Source organism: Sprattus sprattus (assembly GCF_963457725.1).
Source record: "Sprattus sprattus genome assembly, chromosome: 11".
NCBI lineage: Eukaryota > Metazoa > Chordata > Actinopteri > Clupeiformes > Clupeidae > Sprattus > Sprattus sprattus.
In genome coordinates this window covers 25,021,033-25,043,916 of record NC_137909.1, presented here as the reverse complement: position 1 = coordinate 25,043,916, position 22,884 = coordinate 25,021,033, and the positions used below count along the sequence as shown (strand labels likewise).

Sequence of the window (22,884 nt, the reverse complement as noted above, 5' to 3'; positions counted from 1 at the left end):
AATAATATCTACTACGTCACTCTAGGGTGGCTGTTCGTTGAATTTTCATAACTATAAATACAATTTACTAAAATAAGTCTGTTTGAATTTTCTTCATACCTTCCTTCATAGGGGCACGTCGTGTCGCTCGGTATTATACTGATTTAACTGTTGTCTCTTATGTTGCCTATACCAACCGATGGAAAACCTGTCAATTTCCCTCTCTTCCTATTCAAGAGCGCCATCTAGGATCCAGTTACACAACCTGTCACCGATTGGAACTGAAAACAGTAGACTGTTCCTTGGAACTGGATGTAACCCTTTCGGCCCACCAAAATCAAAATTTGGTTGGCATATTGTAAAATCATACTTAATGAAAGGTATTTTAAAATAAACAGCAATGTAGATTTATATTTTTAATTCACCATTTCTTCAAAACAAAAACAAAAAAGACTGGGCAGTTGCTGAAATGGCAGTCTTCATTGTCTTCATAGCAGTAAATTCTACTCGCACTGATACACTTTGATGTGTAAAGGAAGGCATCATAAATTCCACTGGCTTCATTAACGGCACGCGTCATTGGTAGGCCATTAATCTCGATCGACGGGAGGATTAACGTTAGCTCAAGCGGCTACCCCTCTCGTGAGTCTACCCGTTGACGATCAAAGGAGATGAAATCCGCCCGGTTGCCGAGGTCGGACACGGGAAAAGAGATATTTCTCAGGTCTGTCGCTAGAGCTCCATATCACCATGGAAATCAGCTGTAATCTTTATGGTATGTCAGCATCACTTAGTCCTTATCAGCCCGACCGATCGGATTGTCAACAAGGTGGCCTTTCAGCATCCTCAGTGACAGCGTGTGACAGGGTGACTACAGCAGGTACATAGGCACTACCACCCACCATTACACAAAATCATATAAAAGAAGACTCAACTGCTGAGACAGCCAGTGACAGCAAGCTACTGAGCTGGACTTAAAACCTGAGAAACTAGTCAGGATGTTAAATTCATCCCCCTACAACCAAGCAGCACTGCAGATGGGATTTTTAAACTGGGGGGGACGCTAACATCGCCTTATCAGCTGTGCAGAGTTATTAACTGATGATTGTCGCCTTACATAGGGAGAGTGGGGGGGAGGGATCGGGGTCCCTAGGAATCTGGGGGGGGGGGACATGTCCCCCGCCTCCCCAGTGCTATCTGTGCCCCTGGGTACATAGGCACTACCCACCATTACACAAAATCATACACGACAAGGCTCAACTGCTGAGACAGCCAGTGACGGCAAGCTACTGAGCGTGACTTAAAACCTGAGAAACTAGACAGGATGTTATATTCATCCCCCTACGACCAAGAGGTTTAAAGGTATAATACAAATACTAACATGCAATATGAGAGTTTATTGACACCCTGAAGCTGATATCCTGATGCCGACATTGATTTTGTGTGATCATAATTCTCTGCCATGCTTAGGAAAGCCTTCTAGCTCAGACTAAAACAGCCTCACCAAACAAATATTCTTCTCTTCAATTACTTTCGTCTGTGATCTGTAGCTCCTGTCCGTTATCATTTGTTAACACACAGATATAGCACCCGTGTGGAGAGCCTAAGCGCTAAGAGTGCAGTTTATCAGTGCTTCTAGAACGCATGCACATGTATTGTTTTGTGTTGTGATGTATATATTCTGTGTAAGCACACTGAGAGCCACTTTACCAAGTCAAATTCCTTGTTTGTGAGAACTTACTTGGCCAATCAAATCAGATTCTGATTCTGATTCTGACATGCACTACAGGTCATCTTTTTACTCGTGTCTACGACGTGTAAACTGAGATTTGAAGATAGCCATGCACTTTTTCAGTGATGGAGTGCCCACTTCTTGAAATGACTCAAAGTGACAATAGCAGTGACCCTTGCATGTATCTTTGAACAATTTTGGTTTAGAGTTTCCAAGCTCTCCTCGCAAACGTCCCCGGCTCTTGATTTAGCAGGGAGCCGCCTCACCCCCCCTCCTGACACACAGAGAACTAATCTCCCTCAGCAAACGTGAGGCACGGCGATATACAAACACCTCTATGAAATAGCCATCATTCTTTTCCCCTACACATTCCTTCCAGCGGAGGGAGGGAGGGAGCGAGGGAGGGCAGAGGGAACGCGGGGGGGGGGGGGGGGGGGTGGGGGGGTGAACAGTTTGAGCGCTTGCCCTTTCCCTTAGTCTCTCCCGTGACCCGTGTCGCCTGAACAGCCCCCCCATCAGGAGGGTTGATTTAGGGGATCATGAACACAGCTCCCGCACCCTGGGTGCCCCTCTGCTCCAGACAAAGCGAGGGAGTCAGACGAGCCGAGGGGAGACATTCCCGTCCCGGTTGTGGGCCTTGTCGGGCTCACCCATGACTTCCCAACCACCAGCCCCGCACCGCCCCTCCAGACCCTCATTCCCCGATCCCACATTCCAGCGTCCAGCCCTGGAACGCAGGGCCTTGGGGAAAGGTGGTGGTGTTCCTGAAGGACCCTCAGTGGATGCTTCTGTAGCGAGGGGGCAGGGGGGGTGGGGGGGTAGGTTTGGTTTGGAGCCATTCTGATGGCCTGATATAACCCCACCCTCCACCCCATCTTGACGTGGAGTTCTGGGAACGTCTGGTGCACCGTCACCTCTGGACCTGCAGACTGTCTCGCTCCCACGTGCACACTGGACACACGTTGCCGGGGGCGTCTCCAAAAATGCACTGCCCCCCCCCCCCCCCCCCCCCCCCAACACTCAAATACCATGCCCCCCAGCCTCCACCCCCCGACGGAAACATTTTTGTGTAGTCTGCCGAGTTGTCTGGAGGAGAGAGAAGATATTAGAGATGTTTGGAGTCATCTTGAGATCAGAGGTAAGGCATGTTCCCAGCGCTGCGGGGTCACGTTGGCCTAACAGGGATTCCGGGAAAGAGGAGGGGTGATGAGTCCTACATCAAACATGGGAATAACAATAACAACACCAGGGAATCAATAACTGCTCGGTTCTACTGGAATCTTTGTACACGCTGTTGTAATCCAACTCAGAATCATATAATTACTATAAAAAATATACACATTAAGCGTCTATTAGCTACTCAGGTATACTTTAGGCTCATATTAGTCAAGAAATCTACTTGTAAAACCAATGTGTTATGGACATGGAGAAGTAATCAGCTTTGCCAACTATAATGATCTGCATTTAGCTTCTCAAGCTGTGTAGTATATGTTTTATGGGAGTTGGGATGTTGGCCTCATACGTATACCTGAGGACGCACTGATGATCTGTGGTTATCAATGGAGTTTATTTCAGCAGACACGCAGGTGATAGTGGAATGACAGACTGACTACAATCCTCTAACAGTCTGGATAAGACCATAAAACATATTGAGAACGATTTCCCCCCCCCCCAAAACCGTCAAGAAATCTCATGAAATTAACAAACCATCCAAATTCTTTCAGCAAAGGTCACAACAATGGTACCAAAGCAATTTTTCACTTAAAACGCTCTTCACGCCACAGAACGAAAGGTTGAATCTCCGGGTAGCCCTGAGAAAAAAAAAAAAAAAAAAAACACGAGAAAGCAAAGATATTAAATTTGCTCTGGGTATTGATTGGTTTGTTATTAGCTATGGAGCAACATTGATCTTCTGAGATGCACAAGGGAGAAGTTCTCTGATAAAGACACGGGGTCTGAGGAGGGCTCGGCAATAAAGGAGGGATTTACAGGAGACTCATCTCCAACAGAAAAACAACTGTTGACACACAGACACACACACACACACACACACACACACACACACACACACACACACACACACTAAGACAACGGCAAAAAGGTCACTGAATTCCATTACGGCAAGTGTGCCGCATGGGGATATTTTCTGTTTGATCATAAACAGTGATGGTGTGTTTGAGTGTGTGTGTGTGCATGTGTGTGTCTGTCTGTGTGTGAGTGTGAGAGAGAGAGTGAGAGGGAGAGTTTGTAATGTGTCCAAAAACAGATGGTTGACAGGTTAATATATGCATGAGTTTCTGTTGCATCTGCACAGGTGCTGTAATTAAGCTGACTTACTGGTTCCTACAATCCTCTCACGTGGATATTAAAACACATAGTCGATATAAAAGGTTACCTTGAACAAATAGCATATTCTATTTCTGGTCTGCCACGGATAAGACTGCAAGACTGCAATTAGATTTAGATAAGAGAGATTTCACATGGACATCCTGAACAACAGATGTGTGTGAAGCGTTAGAGGCATCTGGTTTGCAAGGATAATGATGTTGTTTATATGAAGAGAAACACGCAGACAAGCTGACAAAGAGATGATCATTGTGGCTGTCACACACACACAACTGGATTTCAAATACCACGCACCAGTTCAATCTGTCCTTGGCTTCCTACACTCACTTCACTTAAAACCTTGGCAGGGCCGAAAGCCGCGGTAGCGAGGGGCGGCCCATGGGCCAACGGCTGTGGGAGCTTTGCCTCGGAGAGAGAGGAGGGGGGGGGGGGGGGGGGGGGGGGCTGTGAAAACAGGCGCTGGGAGACCGGGGTGCGTGGTAGCGCCGCATCAACCCCCACATGGTTCCACTTTGGCCAAATCCCACCAAGACGCTTCTCAGACGGGACCGGGTCGGCGCGGAAATCCCGATTTAGATACACCGGGAGATAGAGGCGATCCGGCCTGGGACCCGGAGGATCCAGCACCGAGTCAAACCCAAACTCTTATTAAAGCATTAAGTACATGTTGCCAGCGGACTCTTTCAAGAGCAGCACAGGGGAGGGGGAGGGGGGAGAGCGGGGGGAACGTTGCGTTTGAAATGAGAAGAGCGCACCCGGAGCCGAGGACAGCGTGCCATCTGTCCAAACAAACACGGATTTAACATGGATGTCTGCAGGAAGGAGGGGCACTGTAGCCTCAACTGCTAAATAAATATGGAGAGTTTTATAATGCTTATTAATTTAGACAAGCTGTATGGATGGGTGTGTGTGTGTGTGTGTGTGTGTGTGTGTGTGTATGCGTGCGCGTGTGTGTGTGCGCGTGTGTGCTTGCGCATGTGTGTGTGTGAGTGTGTGTGTGTGTGTGTGTGTGTGTGTGTGTGTGTGTGTGTGTTTGTGTGTGTGTGCGTGCATGTGTGTGTGTGCGCGTGTGTGTTTGCGCATGTGTGTGTGCGCATGTGTGTGTGTGAGTGTGTGTGTGTGTGTGTGTGTGTGTGAGTGTGTGTGTGTGTGTAATTGCATGGCTGTGCGCATGTGCCTGTGTTTTTCGTATTTTTGTCTTGTCTTTTCTCTTAGTTGGACCTTTTTTTTTTTGGATGACAGATGTAAAAATGTTGAAGATAGCCATGATTTAAACATCCCAACACATTCCTTTCAATACAACTTTAGTTTGAGAAGCAAATCCCCTGATTCTAATCCTCACAATGCCTTTCATAAATAATACTAACTCCAGCCAATGTATATAATGTGTAGGTGACTAATTTATGCCGGCCTTATGATTTCTCTTGAATCCCGCCTAGATAACCATGGCCCATGGCCTCCAAACCACCGCGTCTCGTGACTCAAACTCAGAGTTCTTGTAGAGTTCACCCCTCCACTGACTCAGGGGCTGTTTCCTTGACCTCCTCTGCCTTGGCAAAAACAGCTGGCTAATCGAATTACCATTTTAATTGCTCAGACTAAGTAAATATTGATGTAAACTTGTACACCTACGTGTAACCAAAGACTTATTCTAAATGCTGGACCCAGTTTTGGAAGAGATTTCCTATTTTGTTGTCTGTCACACCTCCAAAGGTTAGCAAATGCAATGGTAACTAGTAGGTGTGTGAATGTTTACTTGTTGTCAGTTATTATTCCTTAAAAATGCTTTTACCCCTCTGCTGCCATGATGCCCCCTGCCTCGATGTCTTCTGGCACTGCACTCTCACTTTAATGAGGATACTTCTACCCCACCCCTCACGCCATACATCCCATCCCAGTGTGCACCCCCCCCCCCCCCCCCCCCCCCCACATCCCCTTACCCCATACCTTAACCCCCCTGGTCTTCAGTGATGACTGCGCTGGGGGTTGAGGCAACAGTCTTGAGATTCCTGCTGTCCTTTGTCCGGAAATAACAGACACAGACCTGAGGTCAGGGGGAGGCTGGAATTCAGATGAAAGACCCACAGTCTACCGAAGCAGGTGGGGATGCTTACAGCCTTAATCAAAAGATGATTGCTTTTGTTTGGCCGAGCCTCATTCTGTCTCCTCGCCTAAGTCGGATTTGGCGCAAGCCCGCGAGTCTGGATGCACCAGCGTGAGATACCTGCGGTTTGAAAGGTACAAATTCTCAATGGTCCCGGTACACACTGTATGCTGGCATACGAACACTTTGTCTGTGTGTGTGTGTGTGTGTGTGTGTGTGTTTTCCATGCAAACCTTTTCCTTCCAAATTAATTTGTAGCAAAAAGCCCTGTTCAAGGATTCTCAGTGTTATGACAGCATTAGGTGACTTAACTCCAGGATGTGTAAAGTCAACATCACTCTACCATCTACCTACTGTACCAATCCGATTCCCGCATCGACAACAAACATTTTGCTTAAAGCTTTTTACGCACACTCGTGTGCAATCGCCCATCCGCAGGTTCATCTGGTTGACGAGAATCACATGGGTGTGAAGCGCATCCTAGCAGTACGAACGCTTTCCCAAGAGCAGCAGCAGCGCTGGGTCCCTTTGGCCCCGACACCGAGTGCCAAAACGGCCTGGGGGTCACCCTAAGCCGGGCAGATCAGACTGAGCCTCCCCAGATCCCTGCAGATGTTCCAGCCTCGACTGAACTCCCTCCAGCTTCCCCAATCCCAGGAGAGTCCTGCCAGATCCACGCTGGAAGGACACTGGGTTCAGACATCCTAGAGGTTAGGGCCCTGAGAGCAGAGAAACCGGGCCCTGGTGCTGTGATGTATACGGGTCAGAATCTGGTTGGGATCATCCCCAATCCGGCATACCTGTGCTTTAAGTCGTCCAGCTGGAGGTTGCCTAGCGATGGTGGTTTTGGCAGCCATCTTACAAGGAAGGTCGTAGCTTGACTGGCAAGCGAAAGGATCCATAGCCTCATGTCTTCACTCAGAGCGTAGTATAAACTGAAAACTATTCATATTTTGATAGTCATCAGTTCTCAGTATCGACTGAGTTCAGATTCTGATTTCTATCAGGCACCGGATGCTGCTCTAATCCCTGACTGTGTGAATCTTCAACAATCAAGTTCACAATGAACACCAGTGAGAGCAGGTTTACAGCCAGGAGAGGATAGACAGAAGATGTGGCCAGAGGGGAGACTCCTCACACCTCCTCACAACACCTCACAACATCTCACAACACCTCCTCACAACACCTCCTCGCAACAACTCACAACACCTCAGAACATCTCACAACACCTCACAACACCTCACAACACCTCAGAACATCTCACAACACCTCACAACACCTCAGAACATCTCACAACACCTCACAACACCTCACAACACCTCACAACACCTCCTCACAACACCTCACAACACCTCACAACACCTCCTCACAACACCTCACAACACCTCCTCACAACACCTCACAACACCTCACAACACCTCCTCACAACACCTCACAACACCTCAGAACATCTCACAACACCTCACAACACCTCCTCACAACACCTCCTCACAACACCTCACAACACCTCCTCACAACACCTCCTCACAACACCTCACAACACCTCCTCACAACACCTCACAACACCTCCTCACAACACCTCACAACACCTCACAACACCTCCTCACAACACCTCACAACACCTCCTCACAACATCTCACAACACCTCCTCACAACACCTCACAACACCTCCTCACAACACCTCCTCACGACACCTCCTCACAACACCTCTTCACAACACCTCCTCACAATACCTCACAACATCTCCATACTGTCTCCAGTCACTTGATATTGAGATGTCCACACACCCACATTTTTTTGGCTCTCGGGCACTCACAGCACTGTCAATTCTGGCCTGCTATGAACTTTGACCTTGTTGGCGGTCCCGCCTCTGGCTCGGCTGGGCACGTGCTCTGGAGCGGCCTCTCTCTCTCTCTCTCTGCAGCTCCGGCCGAGGGGGAGCCGCGGGGCAGCCGCGCCGAGCCCCAGAGCTCCATCAAACGCACCTTTGTTCTCTCTGCCTTGGCTCAGGCTGGAGAGGATGAGAGATGCGGTTAATAGCCAGGGAAGTGGTCCTAATCGCCCACAGCCATTACGGACTCAATATTAGCAGAGATGACAGACTTATTGATGACCAAGGACCAGGTGGACACAGAGCCCCCACCCCCCCACCCCCCCTTCCATCCCTACCCCTCCCTATTCTCCCCTCCACACTCTCTAAACCACACTAACCATCTTTCGCTCTTCTTCTGCATTAAGGACCAGTACCTTTATCAGGCCCTCAAATGACCTGCCAGGTTTAGAGCCATTCAAAGCCATTATACTGCTCCAGCAATAGGGCTTAATCTCACAGGGAAATGTGATGATATCTAGCACAATAGCTGAAAAGCTGGAGCTATATTGAAAGGGGCAACTAATAAAGCTTCTAAAATCTTCTTCCGAGCTAGACTGAAAGCGGTTATATTTCAAATATGTACTTTAGGGTCATAAATGTTTAGTCAATATGCCTTGTAATAACTGACGATACATAATCTATTGTATGAGTGTTAAAATGAGGTAGGCATATATGTAGCCTTTTATTTGCTTATATGTAGGCCTATTCCAATTATCCACAAATACTTGTAAACGTGCCAAAAAACAATTTTGAAATTATTCAAACCAAGTGAGGAGGTGAGAGTGTATAAAACTGACGTTCAGTATTTTTATGATCCATAACTAATTTGCGTGTCCCCAGATTTACTTACGTGCGTTCTTATGAACAAGGATAAACCTATACAATGGCAGTCACTTCCCGTACAAGGCAGCGTCCAGGGGACCACACGATACAGGGTGACGATAGCATAGCGTGAGGGCTAGCTGCGGCTGAGCACGCTAGGCTTTAACATGGACCATGCCGAAGCATCAGGGCACAATGTGCCTCAATGATGCTCTCTCACCACCGATGCTGGTTTAGAGTGAGGGCCGCTCCAGCCGGGGTAATCACCCTCCATTGTGCTCCATCCCGGTTCTGTTCGCCGGTAACCCAGCGCTGCGGAACCGTTTTGTGTCCCCTGTCACCGCTCGCTCGCGTCTATTTAACGTGTCTGTCAGAGGATGGCTTGCGCGAGACGGATTGCATGCTACATTTACGCACGTTGAGTGAGAGGAGAGATCCCTGCGCCGATAGCAGAAAGCTTTTATTTAGCTCACTTCCTTTATATCCCCGGCCTGGTTGCGTCCCAAGACACAGGTCACCTTCACGAACTTGTGTTGATGTCATCTAAGGTTCTGTGTTTATTTTGAATATATGAATTATTTTATAATATCTGTTCACTTTAACTCTGTGCTCAAAGCAGTGAAGGTTAAAGACTGATGAACAGTTGTTTAAGCGCATAACCACAAGGATGCATAGCTGTTTTCACATAGAGCTGTTTCACACCCTGTTTCTTCTAGAATAACTCTCTTTGAACCCCTTACCTCAACCTAGCTGTTTTACCCATATAATTAAATCAGATTTATTGCTCTTGCACATTTGATGGAATTATCTGCCCCCTGTCAAACTCCTTCTTTAGATAGTGCACACAATAAATTGAGTTTGGTCTTGACAGCTAGGGGAGCATATGAGACTACATGCATATTTCATAAACCAAAGGCTAATATTTCAAACGTATCTGTCGGAACATACAGCAATGCATGAATGTCTATGGAGCTGCCACGTGACTTCCCATTGAATTCCCACACATTTTAGTGTATCCAGGATAGAAATTTATTCTATAAACTCGAATGAATTACTTTTCTAATTTCCAAGGCTTTTTTAGTTAAAATGGGAGTTCATAAACCTCCCCCCTTTGGAATTTTGCAGCTAGACACATTCACCACATGAGTTCTAAGGAGTTTAACACAAGTTAAGGAGTTTAGGTTTGTGTGTCTGGAGGGGCGTACTCTAACACTCTGGTCTCTGGCTATAGGGATCTGAAACACCTTGCGGGGAATCATGCAGGAATTCATTGCACACACAGTTAAACTAAATCAAACCATCTGATCAAATTTAGAAATGATTCATGCAGTGGATCAACTTTTGCTGTGTCTGCCCATGATGTGTTTGAACAAATTAGCATGGATGGCATGCTACACCTGCAATACTACACTCCAATGCTGAAACCCAAGTTGAAGGCAACGAGAGCTCACACGGAAAAAAAAAAAAAAAAAAAAGGAACGAGCCTTCACGAGAGGTTAGGTTTGAGCCTCGCCCCACCCCATACCTTAACATCCAAAGCTTTGTGCCCTTGCAGAACAAATTACAGGCTCACCTGAAACCGCGAGCACAAAGGGCCGATGGACCTTGGCCCACCTGAAGAGCCCAGTGCGCCTCTCATACCATCTCACCCCCCCCTGCCCCCCCCCCCCCCCCCACTCCTCCTCCCGACTCCCTCTGATCCGCGCACCTGTCCTTAGAGGTAGCCGCGCTCGGCCCGGGCGCAGAGGAATGTCTGGAGGAGTGCTCGGCCCCCTGGACCTCCACAAAGCCCCTCTTCAGAGCAGATTATCAGCCTAACAGGGGAGCCTTTGACTGGACGTCCCTGTTTGAAATATTATCAATATCTGGATCAGTCTTCAGAGGCCTCCCAACCATTTCTGTCACTCTCTTGAAAGGCAGGCACTGAAGTGTGTATGTGCATTTGTGTGTAATGGTCTGTGCATGGTGTTAGTGTCCGCAAATGTGTGTGTGTGGGTGGGTGGGTGTAAGGAGTGTTGCATCAATTCACGTATTGTTATTGAAGCCAGGATCAAAGGAGAGTCCAACACAATAAATCTTGTATTAGATCTTCAAGAACTGGAGAAAATGATGTCCTGTGCAGCAAGAAAACTGGAATTAGATCTGAATTAGGCTGAAGTACAGATACTGGCTTTGTTGGTCCAGTGCAAACCGACTGGGAGAACACCTGGGCGACACTTATGGGTTTATCTGATCTAAGACACTGGGGAGATCTTTGATGTTGGCAACATTCTTTTGACTTAGAGATAATGAGTGTGCATTAAATAATCTAAGTATACAGGTGGGAGCGCAAGTACATAAGAATGCATTATTCTTTAGATATACATTAACGTAATGCCATGCGTATTTGTGGTGTGTGTTTATCTATGTTTAAATTTCAGATAAGATTGAGATTTGAGATTGCTTGCAATGTGGTCAAACAGCACCAAACCGCTTCTTTTTGGAGAATTAGTATGCATACTATAGCGATAAAAACTATAAACCTGCACAATAGAACATTATTTACAACTTATACTGTTATTAAAATAGCTGATGTCATTAATATTATAATTGTAAATAGTAACGCACTCAGTCAGAAATATAATCTAACCCTTTCTCTCTAATAGCAACTCACCGCTTCTCATTCATGGCAGGACAGCGTCATCTGGTGGACAAATTCCATAAGGGCAGGCAAGGGTGAGGTCATCATTCCGTTTTGAAGGTGAAATAGGATTTACAACGTTCACTGTCTAGACTTAAAATCCTTTGAAATAAACATGCAGTCCTGAGGGAGAATTGAACAGACGCAGTTCTTTAATATTCCTCTGCATGTGTTTATGTAATGGAAATGTATAGTCCAACAAAGGCAATGAAACCTCTGAAACACAGAATGTGAAAGGCACACAGAATCTCCAGTTATAATAGGACAGTATGTCTTTTCAGCACCTCATCTAGTGCTTTATAATCATAATTGATCCAGAGGTGTGTTTAGGGCCAAAAACAGCAACCTGCGCCTTGAAGGTGATTCTTTTTACATCTCATTTGGACCTTCTGGGATGGTCACCATAATTGGACACGTAGTCCAATGTTTTACAGCGTGGACAGGTTGTGTAAACATATTGAGGGTGAAAAACAGTATAATGGTAAGAGGCTACCATCGTTTTAAGAGATTTACTTCTATAACAGCTGTAAGGTAAAAGGCAAGCCACCAGAGGGTGATGTGGTTTGTACGGATGTTAGCACAGCAGCAAGAACATTTTCTGAGGCATGACAGACAATCCAAGAGGCCAATGAGAGACAGCAGGACAGCCCTTACCCTCAAATACTGCGCTGATATTGGCCATCCCAGCTGATTCTACTCCGCCTGATGAGTTCAAAGTGAGACAAGGGTAAGTAATTTGACAAGAGAGAAAGGGAGGCTTACAGAGTGAGGAAGACAACCACGGCACGTCGTGACATGAAAACATGACTCATAGAGACAAACTTGTTCACTCCCTCTCATTCTCCCTCTCTTTCTTTTGCACACACACACACGGGCAATAAAACTAAAAAATACTAAGCCAACAAAACCACAATTACCAATGGAAATTAATCATTGCAATTAATTAGAAAAAACACATAATACACATACATTTGTACACATAATAGACATTCCAACATTACAAATTTCATAATAACTTTGAGTATTGATATCTTCATCATAATATTTGTCACTGACATCTACTGGACAAAGGCATTTATTAAATTGGTATGTTGTAACTTGTGAATATAAGAAACATTTCATTTCTAGGGCAATATTTGTGATATTTGTTTCACACCCCATCTCCCAGTCCTCTCTCTCTCTCTCTCTCTCTCTCTCTCTCTCTCTCTCTCTCTCTCTCTCTCTGTCACACAGACACACACACACACACACACACACACACACAAACACAGAAAGCCAGCCACAGTGGGATAATATTATGAGACCAACTGTTAACAGAATTTGTATGTGTACATTTGCATGTATAAATATACAGGTGCAGTTTATAAGGATGTGAGAGGCATCAATACTGAAATACCATGTACTAACCAAAAATGACCACTAGATGTCAGGAGTGTGTTCCATACATTTTGATTCCCCAAAGACATTTCACAGAGCTCTGTGAAGTGAGTAATGGCTTATTCCAGCTGTAGGGAGGCTAGAATTAGAAATTATTCCACAGCTGAGCCCAAATGAGCCTGACAAAGTCATAGCCCTTAGAGTCAGAAATACTCTCCCCTTGGAGAAACAACTTCACCAGCAACAGACAGAGAGAGTGAAGGAGAGAGAGGCAGAGAGAGAGTGAAGGAGAGAGAGGCAGAGAGAGTGAAGGAGAGACAAGCTTGAGAGAGCGTAGGGGAGACAGGCTTGAGAGAGTGAAAGAGAGACAGGCTTGAGAGACAGGCAGAGAGAGTGAAGGAGAGACAGGCTTGAGAGACAGGCAGAGAGAGTGAAGGAGAGACAGGCTTGAGAGAGAGAAGGAGAGACAGGCAGAGAGAGTGAAGGAGAGACAGACTTGAGAGAGAGTGAAGGAGAGACAGGCTGAGAGAGACAGGCAGAGAGAGAGTGAAGGAGAGACAGGCAGAGAGAGGGAAGGAGAGACAAGCAGAGAGAGACAGGCAGAGAGAGACAGAGAGAGAGAGTGAAGGAGAGACAGGCAGAGAGAGTGAAGGAGAGACAGGCAGAGAGAGTGAAGGAGAGACAGGCAGAGAGAGTGAAGGAGAGACAGGCAGAGAGTGAAGGAGAGACAGACTTGAGAGAGTGAAGGAGAGACAGGTAGAGAGAGTGAAGGAGAGACAGGCAGAGAGAGAGTGAAGGAGAGACAGGCAGAGAGAGTGAAGGAGAGACAGAGAGAGAGAGTGAAGGAGAGACAGGCAGAGAGAGTGAAGGAGAGACAGACTTGAGAGAGAGTGAAGGAGAGACAGGCAGAGAGAGTGAAGGAGAGACAGGCAGAGAGAGTGAAGGAGAGACAGGCTTAAAAGAGTGAAGGAGAGACAGGCTTGAGAGACAGGCAGAGAGAGTGAAGGAGAGACAGACTTGAGAGAGAGTGAAGGAGAGACAGGCAGAGAGAGAGAGTGAAGGAGAGACAGGCAGAGAGAGTGAAGGAGAGACAGGCTTGAGAGAGTGAAGGAGAGACAGGCTTAAAAGAGTGAAGGAGAGACAGGCTTGAGAGAGTGAAGGAGAGACAGGCTTAAAAGAGTGAAGGAGAGACAGGCAGAGAGAGTGAAGGAGAGACAGGCAGAGAGAGAGAGTGAAGGAGAGACAGGCTTGAGAGAGACAGGCAGAGAGAGAGAAAGAGAGACAGGCAGAGAGAGTGAAAGAGAGACAGGCAGAGAGAGAGGGAAAGAGAGACAGGCTTGAGAGAGAGTGAAGGAGAGACAGGCTTGAGAGAGAGTGAAGGAGAGACAGAGAGAGAGTGAAGGAGAGACAGGCAGAGAGAGTGAAGGAGAGAGAGACAGAGAGAGTGAAGGAGAGACAGAGAGAGAGAGTGAAGGAGAGAGAGACAGAGAGAGTGAAGGAGAGACAGAGAGAGAGAGTGAAGGAGAGACAGGCAGAGAGAGTAAAGGAGAGACAGGCAGAGAGAGTGAAGGAGAGAGAGACAGAGAGAGTGAAGGAGAGACAGAGAGAGAGAGTGAAGGAGAGACAGGCAGAGAGAGTGAAGGAGAGAGACAGAGAGAGTGAAGGAGAGACAGGCAGAGAGAGTGAAGGAGAGACAGGCAGAGAGAGAGTGAAGGAGAGACAGGCAGAGAGAGAGTGAAGGAGAGACAGGCAGAGAGAGAGTGAAGGAGAGACAGGCAAAGACGAGCTTTCCAAAGATAAACAGAGCTCGAGGAAACATGGGAAGCAGAACTGGAGCTCTAGCCTCTAGAGGAAGTCTGGAGAAAGAGCAAATTACAGCTTAGGAACTTAATCATGTGTTCTCCTTTCCTTGCTCAAGAAACTCCTTTGAACTCTCTCTCTCTCTCACACACACACACACACACACACACACACACACACACACACACATGCACACATGCACAGTTGTGCCCCCAAAAAGATAAACAAATAAAAATAAACATTATTATTATAGTACAAATGTAAATCTCTTAGCATAATTAATATGCAAACAATAACACAAATGTTAACACAAACAACTAGCAAATAAAAGGCCTATACCTTACAGATATTCTCCTGAAATTGGAAATAACATATTTTGCTCATCCTTATATTCTTGGCTTACTTTGTACAGTATCTGTACTGTGTACAGTTTAAAATATATATATATATATACATATATATATATTCAGCTAAAAATGTTGCTAGCTTGGAATCACAGTTGACTGTGAGAGACGGTCGGTCAACAAAGCTGCTCTGTCAGAAATGGGCAGACTGGCCATTGGTGTTTATGCTGTCAGTATGTTGTGCTGGTTTATTTTCACGTGAGATTGACAGTTCCTCAACAGGAAAAAGTTGGTCAGCTAAGGTGTTTTTTATGCTGTTAATTTTATGCATATCATTCCATATATATTGCAGTGATGATTTGGACGCTAGCTTGGTACTGTTTGATTATGTATTGAACGGTGTGTTATCACTTTAAAGGCACCAAGTGCAACTTTCGAGGCTTAAAAATACTACGTGTAAAAAAGACTAGAAATTGAATGTTTATTTTTCATTGAATGTTTACATAAAGTTGCACTGGGTGCCTTTAAGACGTTTGGTTTAGGTTACCTTCTCATATTTTTACTTTTTATGATTAATGGAAGGACTGTTTTTGCTGTGTATGGATGGAACATAGTTGAAGTGATTTGAACACATTAAGCTACTACAAAAGAATGTCCATAAAATATTGCATTAAACGAAATGGAGCTGTGTCTAGGAGTAGGCCTACTACAAGTCATGCTATACTTGAATTTGAATAAACCACACACTCACTGACCTAAATCCTAGCGTTAGTTTTTTGCCTAGGCTTGTAATATTAAATCCCAAGACCCAAATATGATTTTTACGTCCGTCTGGATTCAGTGCTGCAATGTGCAACCACCATTCAGCCCATTTATCCACCGATTTCCACTCTTAGACTAATGTTTTGGAATTGACCTCCATAGTCAAGTGCCCTGGTTCAATATAGCTGCACCGTTGACTTATGACCCTGAGGTCAATGTGGCATGTATGTAGCCAAAGAAGTCTACGTCGTAGGCTAGAAGCTGTGCGTGTGTGAATACAAATCATTTAATACGTTAAAGCACGAGATGTGTGTTGCCTGATGTAACGGAAATTACGCACACGACACTTAAGTACATGTGGAGCGCGTTGCTATCCATCTCTGCCGCTCGGCAGCCCACAGGGCCCCGTTAATCGACAGCGTCTCTGGTTTTCACCGGAGGATGGCGCTGTTGCCCACCGTGTGGCCGTGATACGGGCACTGGTATGCCGATTGTGTGTTTGTGTAGGCTACTGCATGTGTGGAACGGAACGGGGAGAGTGGGACGGGTCTGCTCTCCGCGTCGCCACTCCACCGCCAGCCGTAGTCTCCGCTGTGTGTGAGCTGGATCGTATCTATCAAGAACGTTTTGCATTTACCCCCGCCGAAACGACACACGGGGAAAATGCCGGGCTGAAGTGAGGACGTGGGGGAACCAGCCGGACCACGCCGCTCGGTTTCTGGTCTTTTTTTGCCAATGAACGGGGATACGCGATCACCCACAGATATGTCGGGCAATATAGAGAACAAGCAAGGTAAGCGCAGTCAGCAACCAGCCACCAGCTGCTTCTCTCTCTCACAAGCAGACAGACACACACCACCGGCTGCCTGTCTCCCTCGTCCCGATGTCCGTCGGTGGTGTCAATTTTTGACGTGGGTTTTGTGTGTGATAATGTAGGCCCAGGTTAGGTAGCCTAGTGCCCCGTTTAGACTGCTCGTCTGATCAGTGGCAACACACGGGTAAAGCAATATCGCTTGTGTTCATACTTTAGCGGTCTTGCTACAGCTAACGACTGGCTACTGTGTTTCATCTGGGGTCTTTTAGTTGCTCGATAAACTACCCAAACATCTGTGCGGAGAGGTGGTTGAAAGATGAGGATTCTGTGCTTTGTAATTTTCAAAAGATTTACGACACTGAAGTCTGCGGGGCTTGCAAAGGAATCACAGTTGACTGTGAGAGACGGTCGGTCAACAAAGCTGCTCTGTCAGAAATGGGCAGACTGGCCATTGGTGTTTATGCTGTCAGTATGTTGTGCTGGTTTATTTTCACGTGAGATTGACAGTTCATTAACAGAAAAAAGTTGGTCAGCTAAGGTGTTTTGCATGTTGTTCATTTTATGAATATCATTCCACATATAGTGCAGTGATGATTTTGACGTTGTCGTCTCTCTGGACTCTTAGCATAGGCTACACTTTTCATTAATTAAGTGTAATAACTGTTACAGTTTCAACTGCTGAAGGCTAGCCTATTTGTTGAATGTTCTCTATTCATTCGGACTATTTTGAAAGCCTGCTGGTTTAGTTTGCGAATTTCTGGGAAACAGTTCGGCTAAGCCTGGCTGCAGTCCCCGACATGTTTGGCTCAGCAAACTTCAACTTGCCCTGTTTTGGTGGATAACTTAAACGAAATTATCATTCGTGCAGATGCAGAGACAGTCCTTGCTCTTGAATGCGCATGTAGGCTATTTGTGCACGTGGCACGTCTCGTCTGCCTTTGACAACAGAGACTGGCTGACTTACTGACCAACAATAAGTTCGTGTGAGTTTAGCCGAGAGATCTTAATCTGTGAAAATGCCGAACTAGAGTCGCTACTAGCCCTGTGTGTGTGTGTGTGTGTGTGTGTGTGTGTGCCTACCGGTTGCGTCAACAGAGCGCTTTTAACGTTTTGGAGTACCCTGAAGAATGCGTCGCCTGAAGCGCAAGGCAGCTACACCTTGACACATTCCGCTTCTGGCTGTTTAAACCTGTCCCGACATTTCTCTCTCCCTCTCTGTGTATATAGCCCCTTGAGCATCTGGCTATATACTACACTTCTATTCTGTGTGTGTGTGTGTGTGAGTGTGAGAGAGACCGAGTGTGTGTGCATGTGGGTGCACTGCACACACCTGCCTTTATGTACATTAAATGAATGATAAGTCACCTGCTGACTGGTTGGTGTATGTTCTGTGATGCTCATGATTCTATTGATCCAGTAGTCTTCCCCAGGGTGTGAGCGTGTCAGTGTGCGTGCATGCGAGTGGGTTGCTGACAGTGTGTGTGCGCGCGCGCCGCGTAGCGAGAGACCGCTCCAGTGATCTGGAAACGTCCCTTTTCATGGGAGTCACAGCAACCAACAACCCGTAGTGTGTCTGTACATGTAGGTACGTCACATGCCTTCTAGGTATGGCACTTTATCACCATGGAGACGGTAATCTCCCGTCATAACTTTGCTTGTAACCCAGACACAAAGATATAGCCTATAGCCACACACACACACACACACACACACACACACACACACACACACACACACACACACACTGAACTCTATCTCTTCTATATTTCTTTCCCTCATTCTCTACCCACCCCATCTCTCTCCTTTGGTTGGTATCCAAAAGTAACAGGTCTATGATGTGATGTCGCCAAAACTCCAACAAAACCAGGAAGACCATCTCCCCACCCTCCACTTCCCACTGTAGTGTGTGTGTTTGTGTGTGTGTTTGTGTGTGTGTGTGTGTGTGTGTGTGTGTGTGTGTGTGTGTGTGAGTGTGAGAGAGGTTAATCAGGGGGGAAAACCTGTTTAGCAAAGTGCCGCTAATGAATGGGACAACAAGTCCCCATTCTGTGTGCGTGTGTGTGAACAGGAGAGTAGGAGTGAGTAAGAGTTTAAATTGGTAATATCCGACCGCAAGAATTAGGTCACAGTGTGGCAAAAGCACACACATCATTCCATCAGATGTATGTGTATGTGTCTTTGTAGCTGCATTTGTTTGTTTGTTTGTAGCAGGTGGCTACATGTCCACAATTAAATCTGAGGTCAGGTCAGCACACGCACACACACACACATAGAGATGCAGCCCTCAATGTCTCTCTCATTGGCTGCTATTCTCCCACACACATACACGTACTTGAATATTCACATATTTAACTCTGAATGTGTATAAGCTGTTGTGTTTATTCAAATCAAATGCTGGACAAAATAGATCATGACAAGTGCTATCATAACTGTCATCATGACTACAATAAAATACCACAGACACACACAGACACACAGACACACACACACACACACGCACACACACACACACACACACAGAGGCCGCTGTAATAGATGACTTACAGTAAATGAGCACCATAAATAAGCACATGTGAAACTGTGGTTCTGTTCTGAGGCCAGCTCATCATCAGGTCTCAGCGAGGGTTCACCTCTATACTCCTGTATTACTCAATGCTGTGTGAACTATATACTACTCTACTACTTAGCCTGGATACCAGCTCGAACCCCGCCCACAACATTTTTGGTCTGGGAAGTTCGATCTGGCGCTGTGCAGTTGGGGAGAGAGTATCAGAAGTCAGGATTCTGTCGTACCAATCAAATTGTCAGGGCGGGCTTTATACGATGATGGACAGATGACCAACCAACGCTTGAGTTGATTAGATAGATAGATTAGAAATCATACCAAGATGGCGGCGTCTAGGGAGCCTGTTAGTGGGACATATTTTATGTGATTTAAGCTATCTACACGACTTTTTTATGTCTACATTGACTCGGTTAGTTGTGTATGTGCAACACGAATGTTGCCGAGGATTGTAAGTCTTAACTGAAGCGCTCTAGACCATTATTGATAGGTTATTGCTAATGCTTAGACAAAAAAATCCATTGAAACACATAGTAGCTAGCTAGCCTCGCTGCTAATAAGTACCTAAGCAGGCATATCTCACAGATATTGATAGCGCATTCATTTTGAAAGAGGAACAGAGAAACGCGATCAAGGCATTTGTCGATCGAAAATATGTTTTTGCCGTCCTTCCTACGGGATCCAGTAAAAGTTTTAATGTATCAGATGGTCCTACTATGTTGCTCTGATTGGTTGTAGGTATCCAATTGAGCGAAAAGGCATTTTTTTCCTGGTTCGTTGAAACACGCCCCATAATCACAGCCCAATGGGTCAGTATCAGACTCATATTCTGACTAGAATTATGAGTATGACATCGTCAGGCTACTCTACTACTCAATGCTGTGTGAACTCTTCACTACTGTACTACTCAATGCTGTTTGAACTCTATACTACTGTACAACTCAATGCTGTGTGAACTCTTCACTACTTTACTACTCAATGCTGTGTGTGAACTCTATACTACTCTACTACTCAATGCTGTTTGAACTCTTTACTCCTGTACTACTCAATGCTGTTGCAGGGAGCCTGTGTGTAATTGGCTGGAGAGGAGAAGTAATTGCACTTTGGTTGAGCAGTATATATAGCACTGAGTCTTTGACTGGATACAACTCTGGCATGCATTCATCTGTCTCTTATTTTAGCTTGTGTGTGTGTGTGTGTGTGTGTGTGTGTGTGTGTGTGTGTGTTAATTCCCACTCATGATTCAGAAATGTTAGTTCCTCATTTCTGAAGGATGGAATTAGTAAATGGCTTGGTGGACAAACCTGAATAACTACGAGGTTCTGTTCACATCCTTCTTTCTGTATTTGTCTGTCTTTGAGGGGGTTTGTTAATCAAGTATTCCCACACACAGTCACACACACACAGAGACACACACATGCAGAGACACCCTTACACACACACACACACACACACCCACATACACAAATACACTACGACCACCACCACATACACACAGACTACACACAGAAAGTGTATGCCTAACAGTGTTGATCTGGCCAGAGGAGTGTGTTGTCCTAGTGTGTGTCTGTACTCTGAGGTTAAGTGTAATAAGCACTGTAGAATTCAGACATGGCTAACTCTACTGAGGTGCTGTAATTAGAAAGCATGTCTGTGTGTGTGTGTGTGTGTGTGTGTGTGTGTGTGTGTGTGTGTGTGTGTGTTTTTGTGTTTTTGTGTGTGTGTGGCAAAGGGAGTTTTCCCACAAAAAGCAAAATTGGAGAGCTTGAGTAAAGGATAAACGAATGAATGACAGATGTAGATACAGAGAGAGAGAGATACAGAGAGAGAGAAGAGATCGATGAGAGAGAGACATAGACAGAGATATCAATGGGTTCGAGGACACTGAAGCTTTAATCCCAGGGGCCCAATATGAGGAGACACCTCAAAAAGACTGGAATTTTCAAAACATACAGTACTGTGCAAAAGTTTTAGGCAGGTGTGAAAAAATGCTGTAAACTAAGAATGCTTTCAAAAATGGAAGTGTTAACAGTTTATTTTCATCAATTCTTCATAAATTAACAAAATGCAGTGAAGGAACAGAAGAAAATTCTAAATTAAATCAATATTTGGTGTGACCACCCTTTGCCTTCAAAATAGCATCAATTCTTCCAGATACACTTGCGCAGTTTTTGAAGGAACACGGCTGGTAAATTGTTCCAAACATCTTAGAGAACTAACCACAGATCTTCTGTGGATGTAGGCTTCCTAAAATTCTTCTGTCTCTTCATGTAAACCCAGACAGACTCGATGATGTAGAGATTAGGGCTCTGTGGGGGTCATACCATCACTTGCAGGACTTTCTGTTCTTCTTTAAGCTGAAGATAGTTGTTAATGACATTGGCTGTATGTTTGGGGTTATGTTCCTGCTGCAGAATACATTTGGTGCCAATCATACGCCTCCCTGATGGTATTGCATGATGGATTAGTATCTGCCTGTTAGGGCTGGGCGATATGGGAAAAAGTTATATTTCGATTTTTTCCCCCAAAAATTTTCGATTTCGATTTTATATCACGATATGAACAAAATCACCCCAACATTTTTTGAAAAACGTACATGCAAATACCCGCATTCTGGTGCATTTTACCATGTTTTTCTCTGAGATGTAAATCATGTTATCAGCATATCAAATTCACAATTGATATAGGTTTGGTGGCCTGATAATTATGTTGGCTACATTCAAACTGACCACCTCATTAAAGTATGACTGTTCAGGTCAGAAATGGCCAAATGTGTATTGAAACCCAAAGTCTTTAAGGATGGAAGCTGCCAGAAGTAAACGGTTCACGTAGGGGAAATAGTTTTCATACATGGCAAAGCTTGACAGCATGCCCAGCACACCCATGTTCATTTTATTTGTGGCATTGACATCATCTTTCGTGTGTGAGTCAAAGAGAGGTATACAAGTGAGTGACAGATTAAAAAAAAAAAAACTTCTTTGGTGAGTGTGTGTTTAGTCGCTGCTGTCGTTAGAAAAACTGCCATTAGCTAGCTAACGTTAACGCCAGATTAGCTCACGGTTGTTATGGCAATAACAATATGATTATAGCCAGATAATGTCCATTGGGTGGTCCTTAATTGTCCACTACAGGTAAAACTTGGGCAACTCTGACTTACTTTCCTCTTCTTCGAAAAAAAAAATCCGTATGTCCATTTCTGTGGTCTGCTTCTAGCGCGACGCTCCGATCAAATCAGAGAATGAATGAACATTAATGACAGTTGAATCTGCGTGCGTGATGAGGCTGCGTAGTACACCAGGAAAACGCGGAGTGGATTTATATTGCTGTGGGTATTCCCCACTGATAAAGTTGAACGGATTTAATTGTGAAGCAATGGAAAGAATAATGGACTAGTAGACCAGCAGTCACGCACGCACTATTTTGACTGCAAAAGTGGGGGGGTCGAAACGACTTGTTTTGAAAAGTGAGGGGGTCTTGTCCCCCCCCCAATTACATTGTCGCGACGCCCATGGGCTACGTGCGGCGCTGTATTCGCGGGTCTGTGAAAACATTGATTTTTTTTTTTTTTTTTTTGAAGGCGCCGTCTAATCGAACGTCTCATTTAAAACCGTAGAAAAAAATTACATCGCGATTAAAATCGAAATCGAAAAATCGCCCAGCCCTACTGCCTGTATTTCTCAGCATTGAG

At 45.4% G+C, this 22,884-nt stretch overlaps 1 protein-coding gene across 1 annotated transcript in view; it reads left to right on the top strand.

Annotated features, from left to right (window-relative positions):
* The first annotated feature begins 16,422 nt into the window (after positions 1–16,422).
* LOC308371953 (rap guanine nucleotide exchange factor 1-like) overlaps positions 16,423–22,884 on the top strand; it is a 35,148-nt gene continuing 28,686 nt past the window's right edge. The window contains exon 1 of the mRNA XM_080847013.1: positions 16,423–16,612. Coding sequence (XP_080703139.1) covers positions 16,555–16,612 — 58 coding nt within the window. The 5' untranslated portion in view covers positions 16,423–16,554. The remainder of the gene's footprint in view (positions 16,613–22,884) is intronic.